At 42.6% G+C, this 20751-nt stretch overlaps 1 protein-coding gene across 1 annotated transcript in view; it reads left to right on the forward strand.

The window, feature by feature from the left end:
* CPLX1 (complexin 1) overlaps positions 1-20751 on the forward strand; it is a 137306-nt gene that overhangs the window by 82620 nt on the left and 33935 nt on the right. The window contains exon 5 of the mRNA XM_066988868.1: positions 1105-1280. Within this exon, the coding sequence (XP_066844969.1) occupies positions 1105-1280 (176 nt within the window). The remainder of the gene's footprint in view (positions 1-1104; positions 1281-20751) is intronic.

Consider the following 20751-nt stretch of genomic DNA (forward strand, 5'->3'; position numbering starts at 1 on the left):
ATGTAGGTGCAAGTGGGTGTGTGTTACAAGGCCATCCCAGATTAACTCAGCTAAATCTCAGCCAGCAAAGAACCATCCTGAGGCTTTCCTGATGCAGGAAATAAGGACAGTAACCAGCTACCTTCACCCTGGAATAGCCTTCCTCCAGGGTGAAGGTATGTTTAATAGTAAATGTGCAGGGTGTTTTCCTGCCCCAGGCAAAGTTCAACACATCTCTCAAAGGATATGCATCTTCTCTTCATCTGCATAAACAGGCTTGATCCTGCTGCAGCTCCACAGTGCCCTTATGATGAAGCATCACAGCAAATGGGCTCCCCATTTCTCCAGCGCCCGCCTTCTTCCCTAGCTGGATGATTGCCTGAGTCAATAGAAGTAGCTCTGAAACACAGGTTGAATGGCCTGTGTGCAGCTCTGTGGGGACAGAGGGACATGCAATAAGCCTCTCCACTTGTGTGGCTGTGCAAAGGCTGTCCACAATAACAAAAGGCTGGCTCAAGAACGTACAGCGGCTGAGAATTTGGGACTAATGTGTATGCGGGGGGAAGAAAGAGAACCAGGCAGAGCCGGGATCCCACTTGCATACTAAGTGTTAGAGGCAGTGGTGTCTGAGGTTAAATGAGAGACATGCAGAGATGCTGCTTCATAGTGATACATGGTAAGAGCCTAGAAAGTATCAACAAATGTTTACTAATGCTGTGGACTCCTACCTGTCACAGGATGTGTAATTTCTGTCAACAGCGAGTTGATGCTTTGATTCTACGATTCTATGAGCCTTCATTCACTAGACTTAGCTGAGGGAGTGAAACCACTGTGTGGATGGCAGCTTGCCCCCTTCAGGACTGCAAGCCAATCGTGTATGCATCATGCATGTCTACAGACAGGGTCTGCTCCTCTTGCTGCTGTGCTGCTCACACAAGCCAAGTAACCAACCAGGACAGGGTGGCGCCTTTGCCCACTGTGGTCAGTTTGCCTCCTCCTAAATGTGTGAGAAACCTTTCCAGATTCAGAGGGAGTTGAAGGAGGTCCTGAGTGTGGGGAGGCAGAGAGAGATGGCATCATGGTTCTCCTGCATTTTTACAGAGCTTTCTCTTCTGCTTTTTCTAGGGGCTACCAAAGACATGGGGAAGATGCTGGGTGGGGATGAGGAGAAAGACCCCGATGCTGCCAAGAAAGAAGAGGAACGACAGGAAGCCCTCAGACAAGAAGAGGAGGAGAGGAAAGCCAAATATGCCAAGATGGAGGCTGAAAGAGAAGTTATGAGACAAGGGATTCGAGACAAGGTAGGATCTGGCTTTCAGCACACTCTGGGTGACTTTTAATGCTCAGTGGAGAACTGCTATTTTCAGCTGATTTGTAACCAGTTCTCTTAGCACCTGGGTAAAGCCAGGTAATTACCTTGCCACAATGAACTTTCTAATCTTGTGCACTGTCCCTGGAGGTCTGTCCCTGGTTAAACACACCTCCCACACTGAGAAGCACTGCAATGGTGAAACAGGGAGTGAAGATGAGGGGAGAAAACTGTCTGTTTTTTTCATCATCTATTCAATACTCACTTTATTTTGAATGTTACAGGCTTCTCTGTCCCTATACGTGTGCTCTCCAAGCTTGCGTTTTTCATTTATGAGAAGTGTCATCATTCACTGTGTTTCTGAGAGATAAGAGTATAAGTATTTACTGTTCAATGTATTGCTCTGGAGGCTTTATTTGTGTTGATGGTTGAAATGGGACCAATCTACTTTACTTTTCATATCTAGGCTTCCACTACTCACAAGGGAGTCATTTGAGAAAAGAGAGGCTTATCTGAGGATCTTAACCATTGGGAATCTGTCTCTTCTTTTACTGAAGTTAATGGTTGATTCTAGCAATATTACAATTTAGTGTGAAAAGAAAACAAATAACGGTGAAGATTCAGGATGAGGTTGAAAAGAAATACATGAAACAAACCTTTACTAGAGAAATAGCTTAATCTAAGATAGCTGAACCCATTGATACTGTGCATTAGCTTTTAGGGATCTATGTGTTCACAGAGAAGACAGTTTTGCTGCCTCACCCTCAAGACCAGCTCAGAATTGTCTCTAGAACAACTTAATTTTGTTCTAAAGCTCAGATAACTTGGAAACAAAGATAACTTGGAAATTTTGGTCTTGTGTTGTGCCTATCTCTGTGCAGCTTACCTACAAACGTATCTGTGAGAAAGCTTCAAGTCTCACCACAGAGCTGATAGTAACAGTAAGTAAACAGGACTATATCAACACTGGGCTGAAACTCTGACACAATCCTTGTGATTCAGGACAGAAGCATTGATAAGGATGGTGGCATAGTGCATCTTGGAAAGAGGTATCAAGAATTATTCTGCAAAAAGGAATTTGGGGTTGAAGCTTCTAAGAAGATATATAACTTAAAGGCAAATGTCTGGCTGTGACTCTGCCAGAGAAAGGTATTCATATGATCATTAAAGAGAGAGTGTTAGTTACGAGGCAGACAGACTTAGAACTTCCACCTGGTCAAAATGTGTTGGTTTTGTAATGTGAATATGTATGTGACTATGTATGTCTATAGCGTAATATTTTAATATAAATACGTTCATATGTGCAGTGTGTGCTTAATGTGCTCTGTGTAATTGTTTCTAAGCAATGACATGGGTCTGAATTACGCATTTAGAAAAACAAGTGTGATGGATTTCTAGGATGCAGATAGGCATGATAATGCCTTTTTTTTAGTGCCTTTAAAAAAAGCATGCTAGTGCCTTCTTTTCACTGCTCACTGTCCATTCTGCTATGCCACTAAATTGTTCATCAAGATAGATGGGGATTGCATTTTCCTTGATGTTGGGTAAACTGTAGTGACAGCATTTAAAATATCTTGTTCTCTGTTACAAATCAGAGGTGACCTAGACCATAATTCACACATTCAAGAATAGGTTGCAAGACAGCCTGAGATGGCTGAAACATCCAGCCAACGGGGATTTCCCTGGGCTAAATTCTCAGCAATTTAGGCTTTGCTGAGTTAGGCTGACTACTAGGCGGGGAAGTCTCTTGGAAATGTGTTGACTCCTGAGCAGTACTGTTTTGAGTGGCAAATGGTTGGCTCTGCAGAAAGAGTTAACAGGGATGCTTGAAGAAATGTTATTTGGCCTTAGTCAGAGCTCTGGATTGCAGTTTTTCTAGTGATGTGGTGGGTTACTCTTGAGATTAATAACAGGAAGTCCTGCTCTGGGGAGGACACCTAGGTTGTGAAAACGCAGGAGCTCCATTATTGCCTCTGGTTTTCTTTCTCTTGGGATAATCCCAGGTATCATGGCATTTGAAAGAGGAAGATATTTTCTTCAGAATTAGAAAAGACAGATAAAGCTGTAGGAAGGAACAGTTTGGGTTTGGGATTTTTTTTGTTCTGTGTTTTTTGTTTTAGTGATCTGTGAAAGAGAGAGATTACTTTGTCCTGACAAAGAGATGGATTTGATGATATGCAAGTCTTTGTCTCTGAGTGTGAGTTGGTGGCTAGAACTGTGAAAAGAATGGTGAAAGAGTAGAGAAAATAATTGGTTCATTTCCTCCCTTACGTGTTCATTTAGAAACAACTTCTATAACTTCACCAACTCCAATGAAAACAGAAATATAGAGGAGTAGAAAACCAAAACACAGCTTCCGTCTGGTAGACAACAGAAGTTGTTGTCAGCAGGAATGAATTAAATTAAAGAAATTTTAAGTATTATAGAGCTCTCTGATGATATTTGCATCTTTCTTATACAAAGTAGTGGGAAATGAGCAATTGAGCTGAGTGATTGATTATGAACAGTTTATTTATGCGGAAAAAAATTTGAAAATATGTGTCCTAGGCTATAAACACACAGCCACAAACACTGTGTGTGGCTGCAACATGTCCCAGGCACAGGTCAGGGAGTAATGGCTTCATGAATCAGTTAATATTACTCTAGGTGATGCTTACAGAAAGATTCTTCTTGTTGTTTTCATCTTTTTGCCTTAGTACTTCAACAGGTGTGATGAATACAATCTCTCTTTTATGGCTTCAGGAAGATGTGGGAGCCATGGCAGAACTTGAAAGGAATTGTGAGAGAAAAAGTAGATATGCTTCAATTAACTTCAGGTTTTTAATCCAGCCTGTGAAATTGAGATTACATATGACCTCAACCCACTATGGTAGCTAGGCACAAGAATGATATAGGGGAAGGGAAGAACGGATTATGCAACAGCCAAGCATATAAGTATTTTTTTTTCCATAAAAAATACAAAACATTTTCATCTGGAAATAATTTCTAGGGGTGACATTTAGATATGACATTTTGATATATTTTTTTTGGAACCAGTTGTCTGCCAGCTCCTACCCAATATTAAAGCTCAGCATATGATATGAAAATGGATTGAAAGAATGTGAAGAACATAACTGTATACTCCAGCTGCCTCCTACCCTAATGCCTGTGTATGGAGCTTGCCTTCTGGCCTGATACAGGTCTGATCCAGGCTTGATCTCAGCATTACTGCTTCCACATCTTCTGGACCCTTCCACAGATGTCTCTGGGGAGAGGTGCCACACCTGACTGCCACAGGCAGGGCTTTCGTGGGGCTTTTGATGCTGCTGTGCCTGATGGGTCAGGTTCTGCTGCCAGTGCCCAGGTGGTGGTGCTGTGGATAGCTAATATCCCTTTTAGCTTGCTCAGTGCCTCACACCAGTACCATCAGCTTGCCATGCTAGAGCAGCCATCTCATTTCAAGTACTCTTGGGCTGAATACTCCCTTCCATAAACAGACAGCCTTGTTTATGTTATATACTTGCATAGTTTGTCTCTGAAAGCCATTTCATTCGTTACTTACTTTGATTGCTTTCAATTCATTACTTCATTCTAATGACCCATAATTACTTATTTACATAATTAATTCTTACCACCCCTGTGGTGGAACTCAGGCCTGAGAGCACCCTAGGACATATTCTGTAATTAACACTCTACCTGTCTTGGCTGGTAGTGAGACAATGCCTCTAGTATGGCTTCCTGGAATTCTTACTCTTGGTTTGGAGAATAAACATTGCTGAGTGCATGCTGAAAGGGAGCAAGAGCTCAGGGCTATCCTCACAGTGGTGGGTTTCAATGAGAAGGGATCTAAGTGTGTTCATCTGTCCAAATGGCTTGGCTTCAAGACAGAATTTAGGTTTGACTTTAGGCCATACTCGAGACGGAGCATGAACTGCTTCAGTAGCTTTTGCACGCTCAGTTCTCAGAGCAAAAGGCAGAAGTGTGGCCTAGCTTGGCTTTGACCAGCCTTATGTGCTGTGGAGAACAAAACCAAAGTTTAGTTACATTAAAAATGACTTCTGTCCTCCAAGTTGAACGTGAAATCTGCATGAGAAGTATGGAAATGTTGCAAACAGGAAAATTCAAAGGGTGAAAGAATTAAAGAATGAAATTGACCCTGCTGGGTGCTGTGTAGAAATTGTGACACAGTGCTTAGTGGCATGATCCTGTACTGTTTGTACGTCTAGGAACCTCATCACTCCCATTGCACACAAGGAGCAGAACTGTTTGCTTAATTAGCAAATGTTCAGTATTTCACCTCTGCCATCCCTTACAATGTGTATCCCAAGTTCATTTACTGTGCAGTATCCAAAATCTAAAGGCAACTGTGGTGGTTTTACCCTGACACACAGCTGAACTCCACCACAGCTGCTTTCACACTCCCCCTCCCTATTGTTTTCTGTATTCAGAGTACAAAAGCAGAAGAGTCATCATGTGTTTAAAGCCTTGGTAGCAGAAAAATGGCATCCCCTTGCATCGGTGGGCCTCAGTGTGGCAGTAAGAAATGTGCAGGACTTGCTTGTCCCTTTGCTATCTGGCAACAGGGAAATGGTGAATTCTGGGGTTTGATATTTGTTCCTGGAGACAGCATGTCACACAGCAGTGGAATATGCAGTCCCTGTTCTATTTAAGTGTGAGTCCTTCTGTCTCTGGATGACTGCCATTAATTCTTACTCCCCATTTTTTGTACTGGTATATTACATGCTCCCAATGGGTTTGAAATTTTCATCTGTAGGCAGTAGGATTCTCTGCAGTATTTGGAAATGTCCATGTCGCCCGAAAAACATGAAAACTTTCCAATTCTTTGAAGATATTTAAGACTTCTGTAATTTCAACGTCTTCTATGATTTAAAGTAGGTGGTATTGAAATTTACGTCTAGAACAGTGAGAATATTTGGGATGCTGGCAATTGGACAAATCCTAAGTTTAGGTCTTTGTACTCTCCAGTAAGAAAGTGTTCCAATAATGCTGTTTTCTTTATTCCTTTTTATTTATGTCTGTTTATTTATGTCTGTTTATTCATTTTTACTTATGTCTGCAGTAAATCATTCAGTCAAAAAGAGAAACCATTTTTGTAGCTGTAGCCTTAGATCCTTGTATGAGATAATGACATGCAACATAAATATGGAATATAGTTATTTACTTTGAATATTTCATTTTCATATTTGGATATGTGACTGGTGCATAGCTGTAGAAATCCTGTTTTAGGCAGAAGAATACCAGAACGTGAATTAACTCTGTTCTCCAGAAGTATCGGACCTTCAAAAATAAGCCTCAAACTCAGCAGTGCAAACTTTGGTACAACTTTGTTGCTATAAAACAGCTTCACAATGTTAGCTAAACTCTCCAGTGTTAGTGCATCTATGGTATGTTTCATTCGTGGCTAACTTCAGATGCAGGTATTGCCAAGAGCTTTAAAAATTCCTGTTAAAAGGAATGAAATTTCATTGCCTGAACACCCAGTTTTGAAAGTGCAGTCTTCCTTGAGAGGAAGAAATATATATTATATTTTTCATCGGAGACTATCAAAAACTGGAAAAAAAATATAAGTTGTATTCTTTGCATGTCAAAAGGTGAAGGATCTCAAAGAGATTTTCCTCAGTGATGAATTGTGTTCTATAACTCAAATGATAAAATTCGTACCTCAGTGAAATATCCTGTCTGATATCTTCCCTTTCAAATCATTGATATTAAACCAGTGATGTGAACTTTTACCCAGCACTTGTGATCTAATTAAGCTGTGGCTACTGTTGTTCAGTATGTGGGCCTTAAAATAGATTTTCAGAGTTGTCTGTGTATTACACAGATGGAGAGGTTTTATTAACTTGAGTCTCTTCATGCTTTCACAGTGGCTTTTGATAGTTAAAAAATAAAAATAATAATAAAAAAAAAACACCTACAAGAAAGGGAAAAATAATTCTTTGCTTACTTTAGTTTAGCAAAGATACTCTCTGTGCTATATACAGAAGAGCGTTTACAACTGGGTCACAAGCTTTCTGGCTGTGAGAAAGCAATAGGCCTGACTGTGATACTCCCAATGTGATGCTTTGCAGGACAGGGATTATACTGTGCATTCCAAGAAGTGAGCTCTAGGGTGAGTGAGTACAGTCATAATGCCACTAATGATGTTGGCTGAGAAGAACTGCATTCTTTACAGCAATTAAATCACGATCTTCTCTGGGTAAAGGCTGCAAGCACAATGTCCTGAAGGGCTTACTGTGTATCTGGACAGATTTGATTCATTGGTTATTGAGCACAGTGAAAGCTGGATTAATCCCAAGCATAGTTGGAGGAAGGAAAGAACATCTGTAGGGTGGCTGAAGAGCACCATACCCCTGCAGGCCATTTTCATACTGGTATTTAGAGGCATCCCAGAGGATTAAGTGATTTGACTTGTACTGGACTTCCCTCTTGCCAGAACTTCTGTACCAACCACTTCCATGCAATTTTGCCTTAGCCAGCCTGTGTTATATCTGAGTCAAATTCTCGAGTTCCCATATCGGTTTTCTCCTTTCCACTGAGCACACATCCTTAGCATTAAACTTGTTTCCGGAGTACTGCCCTTTACCATCTTACCAAACTACTCACTTCTCTTACCTAACACTCTCAGGCTCTGGAAACACACCAGCCAGGTTTAGGTTTCTGCTTTGCATCTCCTTAAAGTACCTCTTAGCTGCGAGGAACGTGACTGTCTTTTGGGAAACAGCAAACAAACTGATCTCCTCCAATACCAGAGAGCACAACTGGAAAGCTCAAGGTTAGCAAAGTTATCTGGGTATACCTAAGTTCACCAGCCTCTCTGGAAGGTTGAGAGAGAGAACACTGCCCTCCCAGATGTGCTTTTCAGCAAGGAACAGAGATTGATGTCCCAATTGAAGAGCTTCAGGGCCAATATTATACATTGTCATCTTTGGAGTGATTCAAGGGAATCTATTCCTACCTAACCAATTTCATCTTTATATTCCCACAGAAGTCCCAGGATATGCAATATATTTTGGTCTTCCTGAAACCAGCCACCTACATGTATAGACTTCCCTAGGTGGTCTGAATGAAGCTGTGTTTGTAAGGTCTTATCTCTTGGCATTAAAATACGTGGTCTTCCCTGGTGGGAAAAGCTGCATGGATTCCTTCCTGCACTGTAGTTTTAGGCCATGTTTAACATTAGGAAAAGGGAAGCACCATCAGCAAATAATTGGAGCTCAGAAACAAACCGACATCTTTCTTCTCTGCTTATGTAATAGCTAGAGGCTCAGTTATTTGGAACTAAGTAGGTTCAGCTTCCAGCTTCTGATTCCCCCACTAATAACTTTTGGGGCTCATTAGGCAGGTTTTTTGTGCAGCTCTGCCCTGTTCTAACTTCATTCCTACATTTCATGCTAATCCAAATCTACACCAGTAGATGTCACTTTGGATACTTGCTAACTAGATCCCACTGGGTGATGTTTCTGGAGTTACCGAAATGTCTCTTGAAATGCATCCTTTTTTTACTGTTATGCACTGATTAGGGTGTCCTGTAGAGTCGTTCAGCTGAACTTCTCTCTTAAACAACTTCTGTCCTACTGAGCTGGCTGGCAAAACCCATGCACATTGCTTGGCACGAGGCTCAGTAGATTTACCCACTCTGAACCGGGTGTGAAATAAACCCATGGAGATGATGCAGGGTGATTAGTGCTGGAGGTTAGCAAGGAAGGACTTCTGAGTGGTGTCTCAAGACTTCCTGGCTGTGGCTTCTTGAAATGTGAGCTCCAGGCATTTGTCTCACCTGCTTGCAAAGGCAAGAGCAATGGACCCCAACAGATGGTGTACTGCAAGTTCTTTTCCAGTACCATTGCTATGGAGCATCTGTGTCTGAGCAGCCACTCCAGTGGGGCTGCTGTTCTGTCACCTCTCAGTTCAATATACGCTTCTGTCCAGGACGGCATCCCAAGATGCCCCGTAACCAGAAGATCTATTTGGAAATTATTACTCAGCATTTCTATTACCAAATTCTCTATCCTTAACAAGGAGCTTTTCAGTACAGCCCTCTCTTACCTCATCAGTTACTTACTTGTGTTACCACCAGAGGACAAGAAAGGTGGGAAGGCAGTAACTCTTCATAAATTACTGTCTCATCATACAGTACAGCCTCCTTCTTTTTCCCTTGTGCATTTTTTCCTGCTGGTTGAACTGCTGTTTTAGGAACTTTATTATTATTACTATTATTATTTTAAGAGCCAGGAGAAACTGACTACATTGTGGAGCAAGAAATCTGTAGCCTGTGAAGCTCTATTTTATTTATACAAAGTGATGTTACTATAGGAAAACAGCATGCACAGCCATTGTATATTGCCCAATTTGCGTGCATATACACATAAAGAAAAGTATATATATAGAGAGAGATTGAACAGACTTTATTTAAGTAAAAAGGTATTTTTTTCTTTGCATATGCAAATGGAAAAAAAAATGAACACAATGGGAACTTTGCAATGTGGACAAAGCTTTACCTCATTCCAGTTTCAGTGGCAGCCTGCATTTATGCTTCTCTGTGTCTAGTCCATAGCCTGGGAAAGTCCATGGTGGACCTACTCTTGTTAAAGGGACTAGCAATGGTTAAAACCGGAATTAAAGAGGCTATTGAGTTATAGCTCATTTGGTAGTAGCATTCACAGTCATCCTGTCACTGAGAAGTCAAATGAACTACGCGAAGGAAGGAAAGCTTCCTACATGCTGGCTGAATCCAGATTTTTCTCATTGCAAAGTTTGTAGACTTGTTTTAACTACTTCCACCAGCACAGCAGACAGCCCACTGTGTGTCTCTGTTTAGGCTTGCCATTCATGCTGGATCTCCAGGGCGGGAACTTCCCAAACCTGTACAAGTGGAACTAAGAACCTGTATGAAGAAACTGATGGCAGCAGGTCTTTTCATTGTATTTCCTCCTGGGCACTCTGTGAAAAACATAATAGTAACAGCATGCATTTATCTCAGAAACACTAAGTAGCTCTGCTTCTGCCTTTTTGTGAGTGCATGTGTGGCCAGCCACATGGTGCTTCTTGTACACGTCAGCCAGCAAGACCACTCTGTACAGAGGAAGGGCTTTTTTATAAGACATCTCCAAAAAACTAATATATATATATATATATATATATAATCACTGCTTTTGAATTACAGGTGGAAAAATTGAGCTGTGGGAAGTGGAACCAATCGCCCCAAATCATCCAAATCATGCAGTGCTTGAGTTGGGAATAGATTTCTTGAGCTGGAGGCCTAGGCCTAGTCTGGAGGCCTAGGCCTAGTTCGACCTTTGTGTAAATGGATTTTCTTCTCTTCACAAAAAAATGGGTAACCCATAGGCTGCAGGGCATGACAGAAGTTTAGAACTTAGGAGTAGAGACCAACGCAGACCCTGTATCACCACCATGTTCTCTTTGGTACTGGTCTCTGAAAGTGGCTGCCATGCCCACTCTCAGCCACTTGGAACTTCCTGAGCCAGTATAGCCAAGACTGGCTCTTGGCTAAATCCCAACAAGGGGATGACTACATCCTGGAAGCAAAACAGCTTATTTGTTGCTCTGAGGCTTTGGGGAAGAAAATATTCTTTCCTCAGCAAAACAAAACAAAACAAAACAAAACAAAACAAAACAAAACTTAGGATGGTGTAAGATTTCACTAAGTGACTGGAAGAACTCTGAGTTCTTTCCAAAACATTTTCTCAACATCTTTTGATCTGGACTTCAAATGTAGATAATTCTGTCCTGGGTCATGCTGCTTGTGTAAACCTCAAAATGCAGAAGATGGCATGCAGGTAATTTAATCAATACCATTGCCTGTAATAGGTACAGCTACACCAATTTCCCTTCCCTTCCCTTTCCCTTCCCTTCCCTTCCCTTCCCTTCCCTTCCCTTCCCTTCCCTTCCCTTCCCTTCCCTTCCCTTCCCTTCCCTTCCCTTCCCTTCCCTTCCCTTCCCTTCCCTTCCCTTCCCTTCCCTTCCCTTCCCTTCCCTTCCCTTCCCTTCCCTTCCCTTCCCTTCCCTTCCCTTCCCTTCCCTTCCCTTCCCTTCCCTTCCCTTCCCTTCCCTTCCCTTCCCTTCCCTTCCCTTCCCTTCCCTTCCCTTCCCTTCCCTTCCCTTCCCTTCCCTTCCCTTCCTTTTCTTTTCTCTCTTCGAATCAGATGCAAGGGGGTGGGCTTGTACAGTTGTGGGTTCTTTTTTTTTAATGTCAAGCTAATTCAAGAACTGTGAAGGTCACCAAACAGGATATAAAGGTCTGTTCCATTTTTGCTGCAGCCAAAGAGCTTCCTTAACTGCTTAAAATCAGTCATTAGCCACATTATGTCTCTTATATTGGCAGTTTCTTATTTGAGTCTTGAATGAATGGATAACTCACCAGGACTTAATGAGACCAGTGGACTTACACCTACTTGAGAAAGCAGCCTGATGCCTTCGTGGCTCAGCTAATGGATGCATCATTCTTTGCTGTTAAAAGTCATCAGAGCCGGACTCAAGGTTTGAAATGCTGCTGTTTCCTTACAGCAAGATGTGACTGTGTGCCAGCCTCACCATGAAGCTCTGCATCTGTTCTGACATTGCTTTCAGTTTAATCAACCTGGGATTTAAAACTGTCAGGGAGAATTAGTCACCTCATATGCCTGAAAGAAGGATGGTTGGTACAAGGCCAGATCTGAATTCAGGAATGGGACTGGGTGAGAAAGTTTGTGACATGCTTTTCTTGTGGCCGTTGTATGGCTTTTGCCTGCCTTTGCAGTGCATCTTCATTCCCCATGGATGCTTGTTGCTGATGGTTAAGATGGGGAAAAAGTAAAGGGTCCTCATCACCCTCTCATGGTGACTCTCAATTCATATAGCCTTCCCGAGGGTCTCAGACCTTAGGAGTTCTCTTTCATTCCTTACTGGCCGGCTCTGACACACTCCTGAGTAAAGCTGTCTTATTCTTACAAGACTCAAGTGCAAGATGCCCAGTCCAGGGTTGCAGACCAGGACAGCCCTTTTGCTGATGCAGGAGAAGGACTGTGGCCTTCCTTTGAACATGTCGGATTCTGAGTAAGAAAGACTGGCAGCTGCTGGGGGAGAAAGTAGGCTATCTGGGGAAGCTTTTGCCCCTTCCATTATTTCCACTGGATGTGGTTTTCCATAGTTCCCTCCTTTTCCTTTCATCACAACACTGAGTTGTGCCTCTGCTGCAGGCATCCTCCTTTGTAAAGACTGTGTGTAAGTATGCCTACTTGCCTACTTATGCTGGGAAGGACAGAGACATAGTGAGGACTCATAGCCTTTTCATTACCTGCTGGGAGGGAGACTTCATAGAGGACGGGCTTTTCCTGAGTTACAAAGGTGGAAGGAAGAATATCAGCTCCAGGATGCTGGATTCAAATTTTCCAGCATTTCCTGGAACTGTTGGCTTGGTCTTCATAAGACCAGCAACCTAAACCAAATATTATGGAGCAGGTACAGTGCCTTTATGCTCTTGGTCCCAGTCAGACCTTCAGGCAGATTCAGAGTAGTTGTAGCCCACTAGAAATTTAGTGCCATAATAAAGCTTAGCTGGCTTTTAAAGCAATCTAACACCATATAGGTCAGTAGAATCTCACCAATCATTTTACTGGTGAGCATATATTTATACATATATAAAAAAACTGCTGGGTTATTTAAATCATGCTCAGGTAATAGGGATGTAAATTTTGTCTCCTCATTAAACAGGCAAAACCTAAATTAGAAAAAAGGATTCTTTAGCCAGAGATATAAACAGAGACATAGTCCAAGCAAAGGCCTGATGTGGGAAAGGCAGCAGATGAATTGCTCCTTGAATTGATCTTTTCATTCACTCAAATGCAGAAAGTATGATGGACCTGTAGTTGTTTTTTTTAATTCAGAATTCGTATGCCTAATTTCACTCTTAAAAATATACTCCAGCAGCTGCCAAGGATGTAAGGCTGTTTTGGGAATGGCAACATCCCAGTGTACCTCTCTTGAGTGAGAGTGGCTTGAAGGTCACAACCAGAGAGTGGTGGTCAATGGCTCTGTGTCCAGGTGGAGGACGGTGATGAGCAATGTCACACCTCAGGGGCCTGACCTGGGACCAGTGTTGTTTAGTGACTTTATCAATAACATAGACACCAGTGGGATCAAGTGCACCCTGAGCGAGTTTGCAGATGCCAGCAAGCTAAGCGTTGCAGTTGATACAACAGAAGGAAGGGATGCCATCCAAAGGGACCTGGACAAGCTTGAGAGGTGGGCCCGCATGAACCTAATGAGATTCAACAAGGCCAAGTGCAGGGTGCTGCACCTGGGTCTGGGCAATCCCAGACATAAGTAAAGGCTGGGAGAAGAACTCACTGAGAGCAGCCGTGCAGAGAAGGACTTGGGGGTGCTGGTGGACAAAAAGCTCGACATGAGCCAGCAGTATGTGCTTGCAGCAAAGAAGGCCAACTGCATCCTGAGCTGCATCAAAAGAGGAGTGGCCAGCCAGGGAGCGAGGTGGTTGTCCCCCTCTGCTCTGCCCTTGTGAGGCCTCACTTGGAGTGCTGCATCCAGGTCTGGGGCCCCCAGCACAAGGAGGATGTGGACTTGTTAGAGCGAGCCCAGAGGAGGGCCACAAGGATGATCAGAGGGCTGGAGCACCTCTCCTTTGAAGACTGGCTGAGAGAGCTGGGGATGTTCAGTTTGGAAAAGAGAAGGCTCAGGGGTGACCTCATTGCAGCCTTTCAATACTTAAGGGTGGCTTACAAAAAAGATGGGGAGCAACCTTTGCTTGGGCTGATAGTGATAGGACAAGGTGGAGTGGTTTTATACTAAAAGTGTAGATTTAGGTTAGATATTAGGAAGAAATTCTTCACTCAGAGGGTGGTGAGGCACTGGACCAGGTTGCCCAGAGAAGCTGTGGATGCCCCATTCCTGGAGGTGTTCAAGGCCAGGCTGGATGGGGCCTGGGCAACTTGGTCTGGTGGGAGGTGTCCCTGCCCATGGCAGGGGGCTTGGAACTAGATGACCTTTGAGGTTCCTTCCAACTTGAGCCATTCAATGAAAACTCCTAGACTTTTTTGACACATTATATCTCTGATAAGTCCATGGTGTCTGAGGCATGTTGATTAGTAGGTGGTGCTGAAAGCGTTTCTTTCCTCTGTCTAGTGAGTTTTTTATATCACTGAAGATGCTGTAGGCAGAGCCTACCCATTTAAGCCTTATACCTGGCCAGTGAGGCAAAAGGTTTCCCATTCAATTCTGCACTGATGCGGCCTCACCTTGAGTACCTTGTGCAGTTTTGGGCACCACAATCCAAGAAGGACAAAAAACTATTAAGAGAGCGTCCAAAGAAAGCGCTCAGAGATTGTGAAAGGTCTAGAGGACAAGACGTATTAGGAGCGGTTGAGGTCACCGGGTTTGCTCAGCCCCAAGCAGAGCAGGCTGAGGGCAGGCCTCATGGCGGCCTGCAGCTCCCTCATGAGGGGAACAGAGGGGCAGGTGCTGAGGGTGGTCAGGCACCGGAACAGACTCCCTGGGGAAGCAGAGACTGAATTTCAGAAGTTCAAGAAGCATTTGGCCATCGCTCTCAGACACATCGTTTGATTTTTGGGTGTTCCTGTGTGGAACCAGAAGTTGGACTCAATGATCTTTGCGGATCCCTTCCAACTTGGGGTATTCTATGATAAAAGTGGCAAAAAAAGTATCAGAGAGAAGCAGATCGGTTTGATCATGTCTGTGTGCTTGATCCAGCTACTTATCTGGCTAGAAAATCCACACTTGCTGTCTTCACATTTCATGTGCTCTGATTTTGTAATCACAGATTTCCATGCTCTGTAATTTGGAGAGGCAATTAGGTTTGTTGAGAAAGCAGGAAGCTAGCAAACTCCTGCAGTAGGTTGAAGGACAGCACCTTCACTTTCTGCAATCATTCTAAAGTCAAATGACAAACACTGCTTACTTCAAGTTAGTCTCCTATAACATGTAGTTGTAGCTCAGCTGGGGAATCTGTGGGGAGTCTGTGATTTGAATTTAGCTGAATTTTACTCTGTAACTGAGGCTAGGATATTTATGAGAGCAAGACATCCAGGATAGTATCCATCTGTTTGGTGGCTATCCATAACTCATGACCTCCTTGCTACTGCTACAACTCTTCTCCATGGTGTTTATGCTCCTCACAATCTCTGACAGGGGAGATGAATGTGAAAATTTAAATCAGCAACAGAGAAGGATGTTTATGAGGCATGCACAGATCTCCACAAACCATGGACAAGATGCAGAGCTTTCTGGAAATCTAAGGGGAGAGTTCCCTGACCCCACATAGGGTCCTGTCTGTCTGGGTCCATTTAACAGAAAATATACTTACTCTAGTTAACTCCTAAAAGTTTGACAGTGCTTTATAAATTAAGAAGTACACCAATGCCTTCTATCCATGTGCCAACTGGTCTTCTAGTATTTTCTTTCTTTGTCCTTTCTGTCCTTTCTAATCTACCCTGTTCTCACCCCTAACTCGTCTCGTTTAATAAAAGAAGAAATAACCTGTATGTACTCTTGAAACATTCTCTCAGTCAGTCTTGATGTGTGGTTTTGTTCTTCATGTGCCTTTCTCTCACATCTTGACAGAGGTGGCAGATTTTGGAGGAGGAACTGAGAACCACAGATAAAGCTGAGAGCTGCAAGAGGGGCTTTATGCTGAAGTCTTGCTGGAGAAGTCTGACTTGGACAGGGAGAGGACAATGGACTCTCATCTCTCTACAGGCATTTGAAAAGTGGTCATCTCATCCCAAGACCAATGGATTTTCATGTAGGAGAAGTATGCAGGTTCCTTATCTGTTTTTTAGGGGTAGTTGCAGAGGAAAGTAACGTAGTGGTGTTAGATTTCAGTGCATGGTGAAAAAGTCCGGTCCTCCTCAAAAAGGTTTGCTAGGAAAGGTGATTTGTAAACAGAAAGAAATTGAAAATGGCTGGTCTGCTTTTGGATGAATGGACACTTTTCTGTCATTCTGACTGGGTGTTTGGCAAATGGTTTCAGAAGATTCTGTGCTGCCACGGGCTTTAGTTATGTATTTGGGTGTAAAGGGAGGTAGGGGCAGCTTCAGGGCTTCACTTCAGACGGGTAGTGGGAGAATCTCAAGTCAGAAACTGCCAGGGTATTCCCAGGGTCCTGCAGGGGATCTGACATTGTAAAGGAGAGAGGAGGAATCTAACTGACTCAGGACTGCTCTGGAGGTTCTTTTGCTTGACAGGGGTATGTGGTCCCTTGTTCGAATTTTCATTTTCTCACAGATTTAGCATTCAGCTTAGTTTGACAGGCTCACTAAGTGTCAAGGAGAAAGGCCTGTCACTTATGCTAGTCATAACCTACCTGTCACTCTGGTATGTCACATTAGAGCCTGTGTAAGAGGCACTCTGCACTCTTGTAGAAGCTGGAGTGACAAGTCTGTTCACTGAGATTTTTGTCAAGAACCTCTGAGTGAACTTGGTTGGCAAGTGCAATCACAGTGATGGGGCTGAGGATTACTGAGGGAGAATTCAAGACACCAACGTTTTTGTTGATTTTTCTAACCCACCCTCTGGCTGGTCACTGGTGCTATTTACATAATATGGTCAATTCATATTCACAGCACTGTTTTTTTAACTCTGCTTGCCTCACAAATGCAAAATCAGATTAAAAGCAAGCAGACAAACAAACAAAAAAACAGAAAAGACTATGTATGTTCATCTCCTTTCACTGACTGGTCCTGAGTTTCTGGAGGGCAGCTTCCCCTGCAAAATGCAGCTACTCCTGAGGAGTAAACCTGGGATTCAGAATCGTGAGAGCAGTTACAGAGGCATCAGGCAAATGAGAGAAGGAAGGGTGCTTTGCCTTAGATTCACTAGTCCCACACTCTGTCAGATCTGACTTGCATGAAAACTTTTTGTCTCTTCTTTTTGATTTAATGATCCACATGACCACATGAATCTAAGAGGTGCAATAGTTTGAACCCATTAAACTCATTTAAATATTCTTAACACAATTATAAAACCATGCCCTTCATAAAACTTCTTAGGCAAAAGATTTTTATGCTTGGTGACATTGTATTTTCCAGGAAGTGTCACTAGTTGGACAGTTCTGAAACATCTTTATTTGCAGTGCCAGTCTTTTTGACAACCCTGGTTCTTTTCATATATCGTTCATATATATTATTAAGGAAGGCAGTGAAATCCTGGCAGGAGATGGTAGTTCGAACCTCTTCTCTGACTATTTCTATATCATATATCTTGGCAAGTGTCTTAATCACAGAACAATGCCAATGAGAGCACTGGCATAACCGCAGTGCCTTAATGCATAGTACCAAAGTTCATAGATCATAGATCATAGAATCATTTAGGTTGGAAAAGACCTCTAAGATCATCTGGTCCAACCTTTAACCTAGCAAATAAAAGGAATTAGTTGTAGTGACTGGGTTTATGAAAAAAAATCTAGAACCTGGAAGCAGGCTACTTGCTGTGCTGAAGCGGAGCACCCTTTTAGTACACTATTGCTGATTTATAACAAAGTTATCTATGATCTGTCATCTGCTGTTATTAAGAATGCCCAAAAATGAAAATATACCTCAGGCTTAGTGAAAGGATTCATTTGACTGACATTGACTTTTCCTCCAGTGGCCTGAAGTAGAAGAAAGGAATTTGAAATTTTGTTTCATTACCTTAATGTTGAAATTCTGGATCTTCCCCCCAGCCTGATGTGAAACAGAGTTGAGGATCCACTTATCGATTTACTGGGAGCTGGGGATAACTCAGGTGCAGAGAGGCCACTATATTTTGTCTTCCCTAATGTTACCAAACAATATGAAATCCATTCCTACATCTCACACATATACTCTGTAAGCTTTGAATAAACAATATAACTCTGCTTTATTAGGAGAATTTCTTGATATTTGCTCAGTGATGGCTCAGAAACAACTTGGTTGAGTCCTACATTGTTGTGTACATATGTGTTTGTATGAGATTCTGACAAAGAAACCTGAAACACAAAGTTCAAACCTTCTGTACTGTGTAGGCATTTCTTTGAAGGAATTTGGTGAGAACTGCATAGGTTAAAACCATGTCTCTTCCTAGTAAAGCTGTCTTGTGACAGCGCTGCTCTTTTCCTTTTCCCGAAGTCTTTTGTAATCAGAGCATCATGATTGTGAAGTAAAGCAGCTGCTTAGAAGATACTAAAGATGTCACAGCTCCTCTAATTAAAATCAGACCTGAAAGCTCTCAAGTGTTGACAAAGTGAAGTAATAGTTATTAAGGCACCTGGGTTTAGCTGCAAGAATCTAGGTCTCTCCAGCTTTACTGTAATCAAGGGCACAATGAACAACTTCAAAAGATGAATGAAAAATCAAACTAGAAGCTGCATCATGGGATGCCTATGTAAACAGACTAATTCATAAGTTTGTTCAGAACTCACAGAAGGCCACATTGGATTGATTTATCATGATTTTGATTAACAAAACACGGCACTACCTTCACAAGTCTGATTAAATCAGGTAATCTGTGTACTTTCTAAAGATTATGCTTTCAAGTGCAGTTCTCCCTCCTGTATAAGCTGACAGTATTACATGCAATATTGTCCTCATCACACTGACTAAAACGTCTGATGGCTCCTGGTTTACAAAATCAGAACTCAAAGGCAAGAACCTCAGTTACGGGTAGTGATTGGGAGAATCTAAGAGTATTTACAATGTGCAAAATACAATGAGTACCACCCCAAGTAAGCAGCCTCATGCTTTCTGAAATAGATATAGTGGTGCTGCTTTTATTACAGGGTGAAAAGTGAAGTAACACATAGGAATAAGGATAAATTCTCTTCCAGTGTGGCCTGGAGAAGAGTCTTTCAGTCACAAGTAGCAGCTTGTCTTCTGTTTCCAGCAACTGACTGAGTTAGGGCTGTAAGATGGTTCACTTAGCCACCACAGTCCCACATGCACTTAATGTCAGGGTTTTCCCTGTCCTGAGTACACTGCAACAGGGGTGTGCCAAAATGAGAGAAGCAGCAGATGCAGAGGGTAGATGTGGTATCAGCTAGTTATATGGCAGCCTGGGTCACAGGCTGGTGGCTGGTTTCCTCTATGGGGCTTGAAAAGTTGGTCTGTGATACTGCAAGGAGTTGTCTGGCTCCTCTGCTTAGCCAGTTGCCTTTAACTGGGAGGCAGAACATTTTAGGAAGATGATAGCACAGCTAAGAGCAAAATACCATGTGGTAGAGAAGTGCCATTAATGATTCTGCTGCAGATTTCTGCCATAAAAACGACAGCAGAACTTTAAGGAGCTTTTCCACTGGGAGGGCCACCACAGAGCATGGCAAGAACAGGTACAAGCTTCTTTTAAGTTTATGTTTCTTACCAGTTTGGGATCCTACAGCAACCCTTGCCTTCCCCTCTCCCTTCACCCCAAGAAGAAAAATATGTAACACCCCAATTAATTCCAAGTCACAGTAGGTTGCTGATTAGAAGGGCAAATAAGATAATTATGCATGTTTTTTTCAGCAAAAAAATAGACTAGCTACAAATTAAAGTAACTGACAATTTTTATTTGGAGTTCTTAAACTGCAGAGAAATGTCTTACAGTATTTAATTTGTTTAAATGTAAATTTATAGATTAATACAGGAACAATTATTGTTATGCTAATCACAACATTTTTAATCTTTTCCACTAACAGCTGATTTTCCCTTTCTTTTGTTTCATTTGTGTTATTCCCTGTTCCACCCCCCTCGTCTCCAATACACCACAGAATAAACCTCTACAGTGTTCTGTTCAGATTCCCATCCTGTAAGAATCGGTGTGTTCTGATTCTTTGTTCTTATCCAAGGAGAGTATTCTTCAGGAAAAACGCAGGAGTGCTTTGCCATGGATGTTGCATGTACTGCAAAAGAGGAAGCTTTGCATTGCTTTCTGTGTAAATATTTAAACCCTTTTTGTGTGTGGTTGTGTGCATGGAGTGGTTGTTTTTGGTTTATTTGACTTAAGATATCAGCACTTCTGCTCCATGACTGCTTTTCACACAGCCTGTACATAGCTTTCCTTTCTTGAAACAATATCACTAAATGTCAGCTGATAAGAAAATGTCAGAACCAAATATTGTATGTAATATCATAGAATCACAGAATCACTCAGGTTGGAAAAGCCCTCCAAGACCATCTGGTCCAACCATCCCCCTACCACCAATGTCTCCCACTAAACCATGTCCCTAAGCACCACGTCCAACCTCTCCTTGAACACCCCCAGGGATGGTGATGCCACCATCTCCCTGGGCAACCCATTCCAATGCCTGCTGCTCTTTCTGAGAAGAAACGTCTCCTCATTTCCAACCTGAACCTCCCCTGGCACAACTTGAGGCCATTCGCTCTAGTCCTATCACTAGTTACCTGTGAGAAGAGGCTGACCCCCAGCTTCCCACACCTTCCTTTCAGGCAGTTGCAGAGAGCAACGAGGTCTCCCCTGAGCCTCTTCTTCTCCAGACT

Source organism: Anser cygnoides, chromosome Z (assembly GCF_040182565.1).
Source record: "Anser cygnoides isolate HZ-2024a breed goose chromosome Z, Taihu_goose_T2T_genome, whole genome shotgun sequence".
Classification (NCBI taxonomy): domain Eukaryota; kingdom Metazoa; phylum Chordata; class Aves; order Anseriformes; family Anatidae; genus Anser; species Anser cygnoides.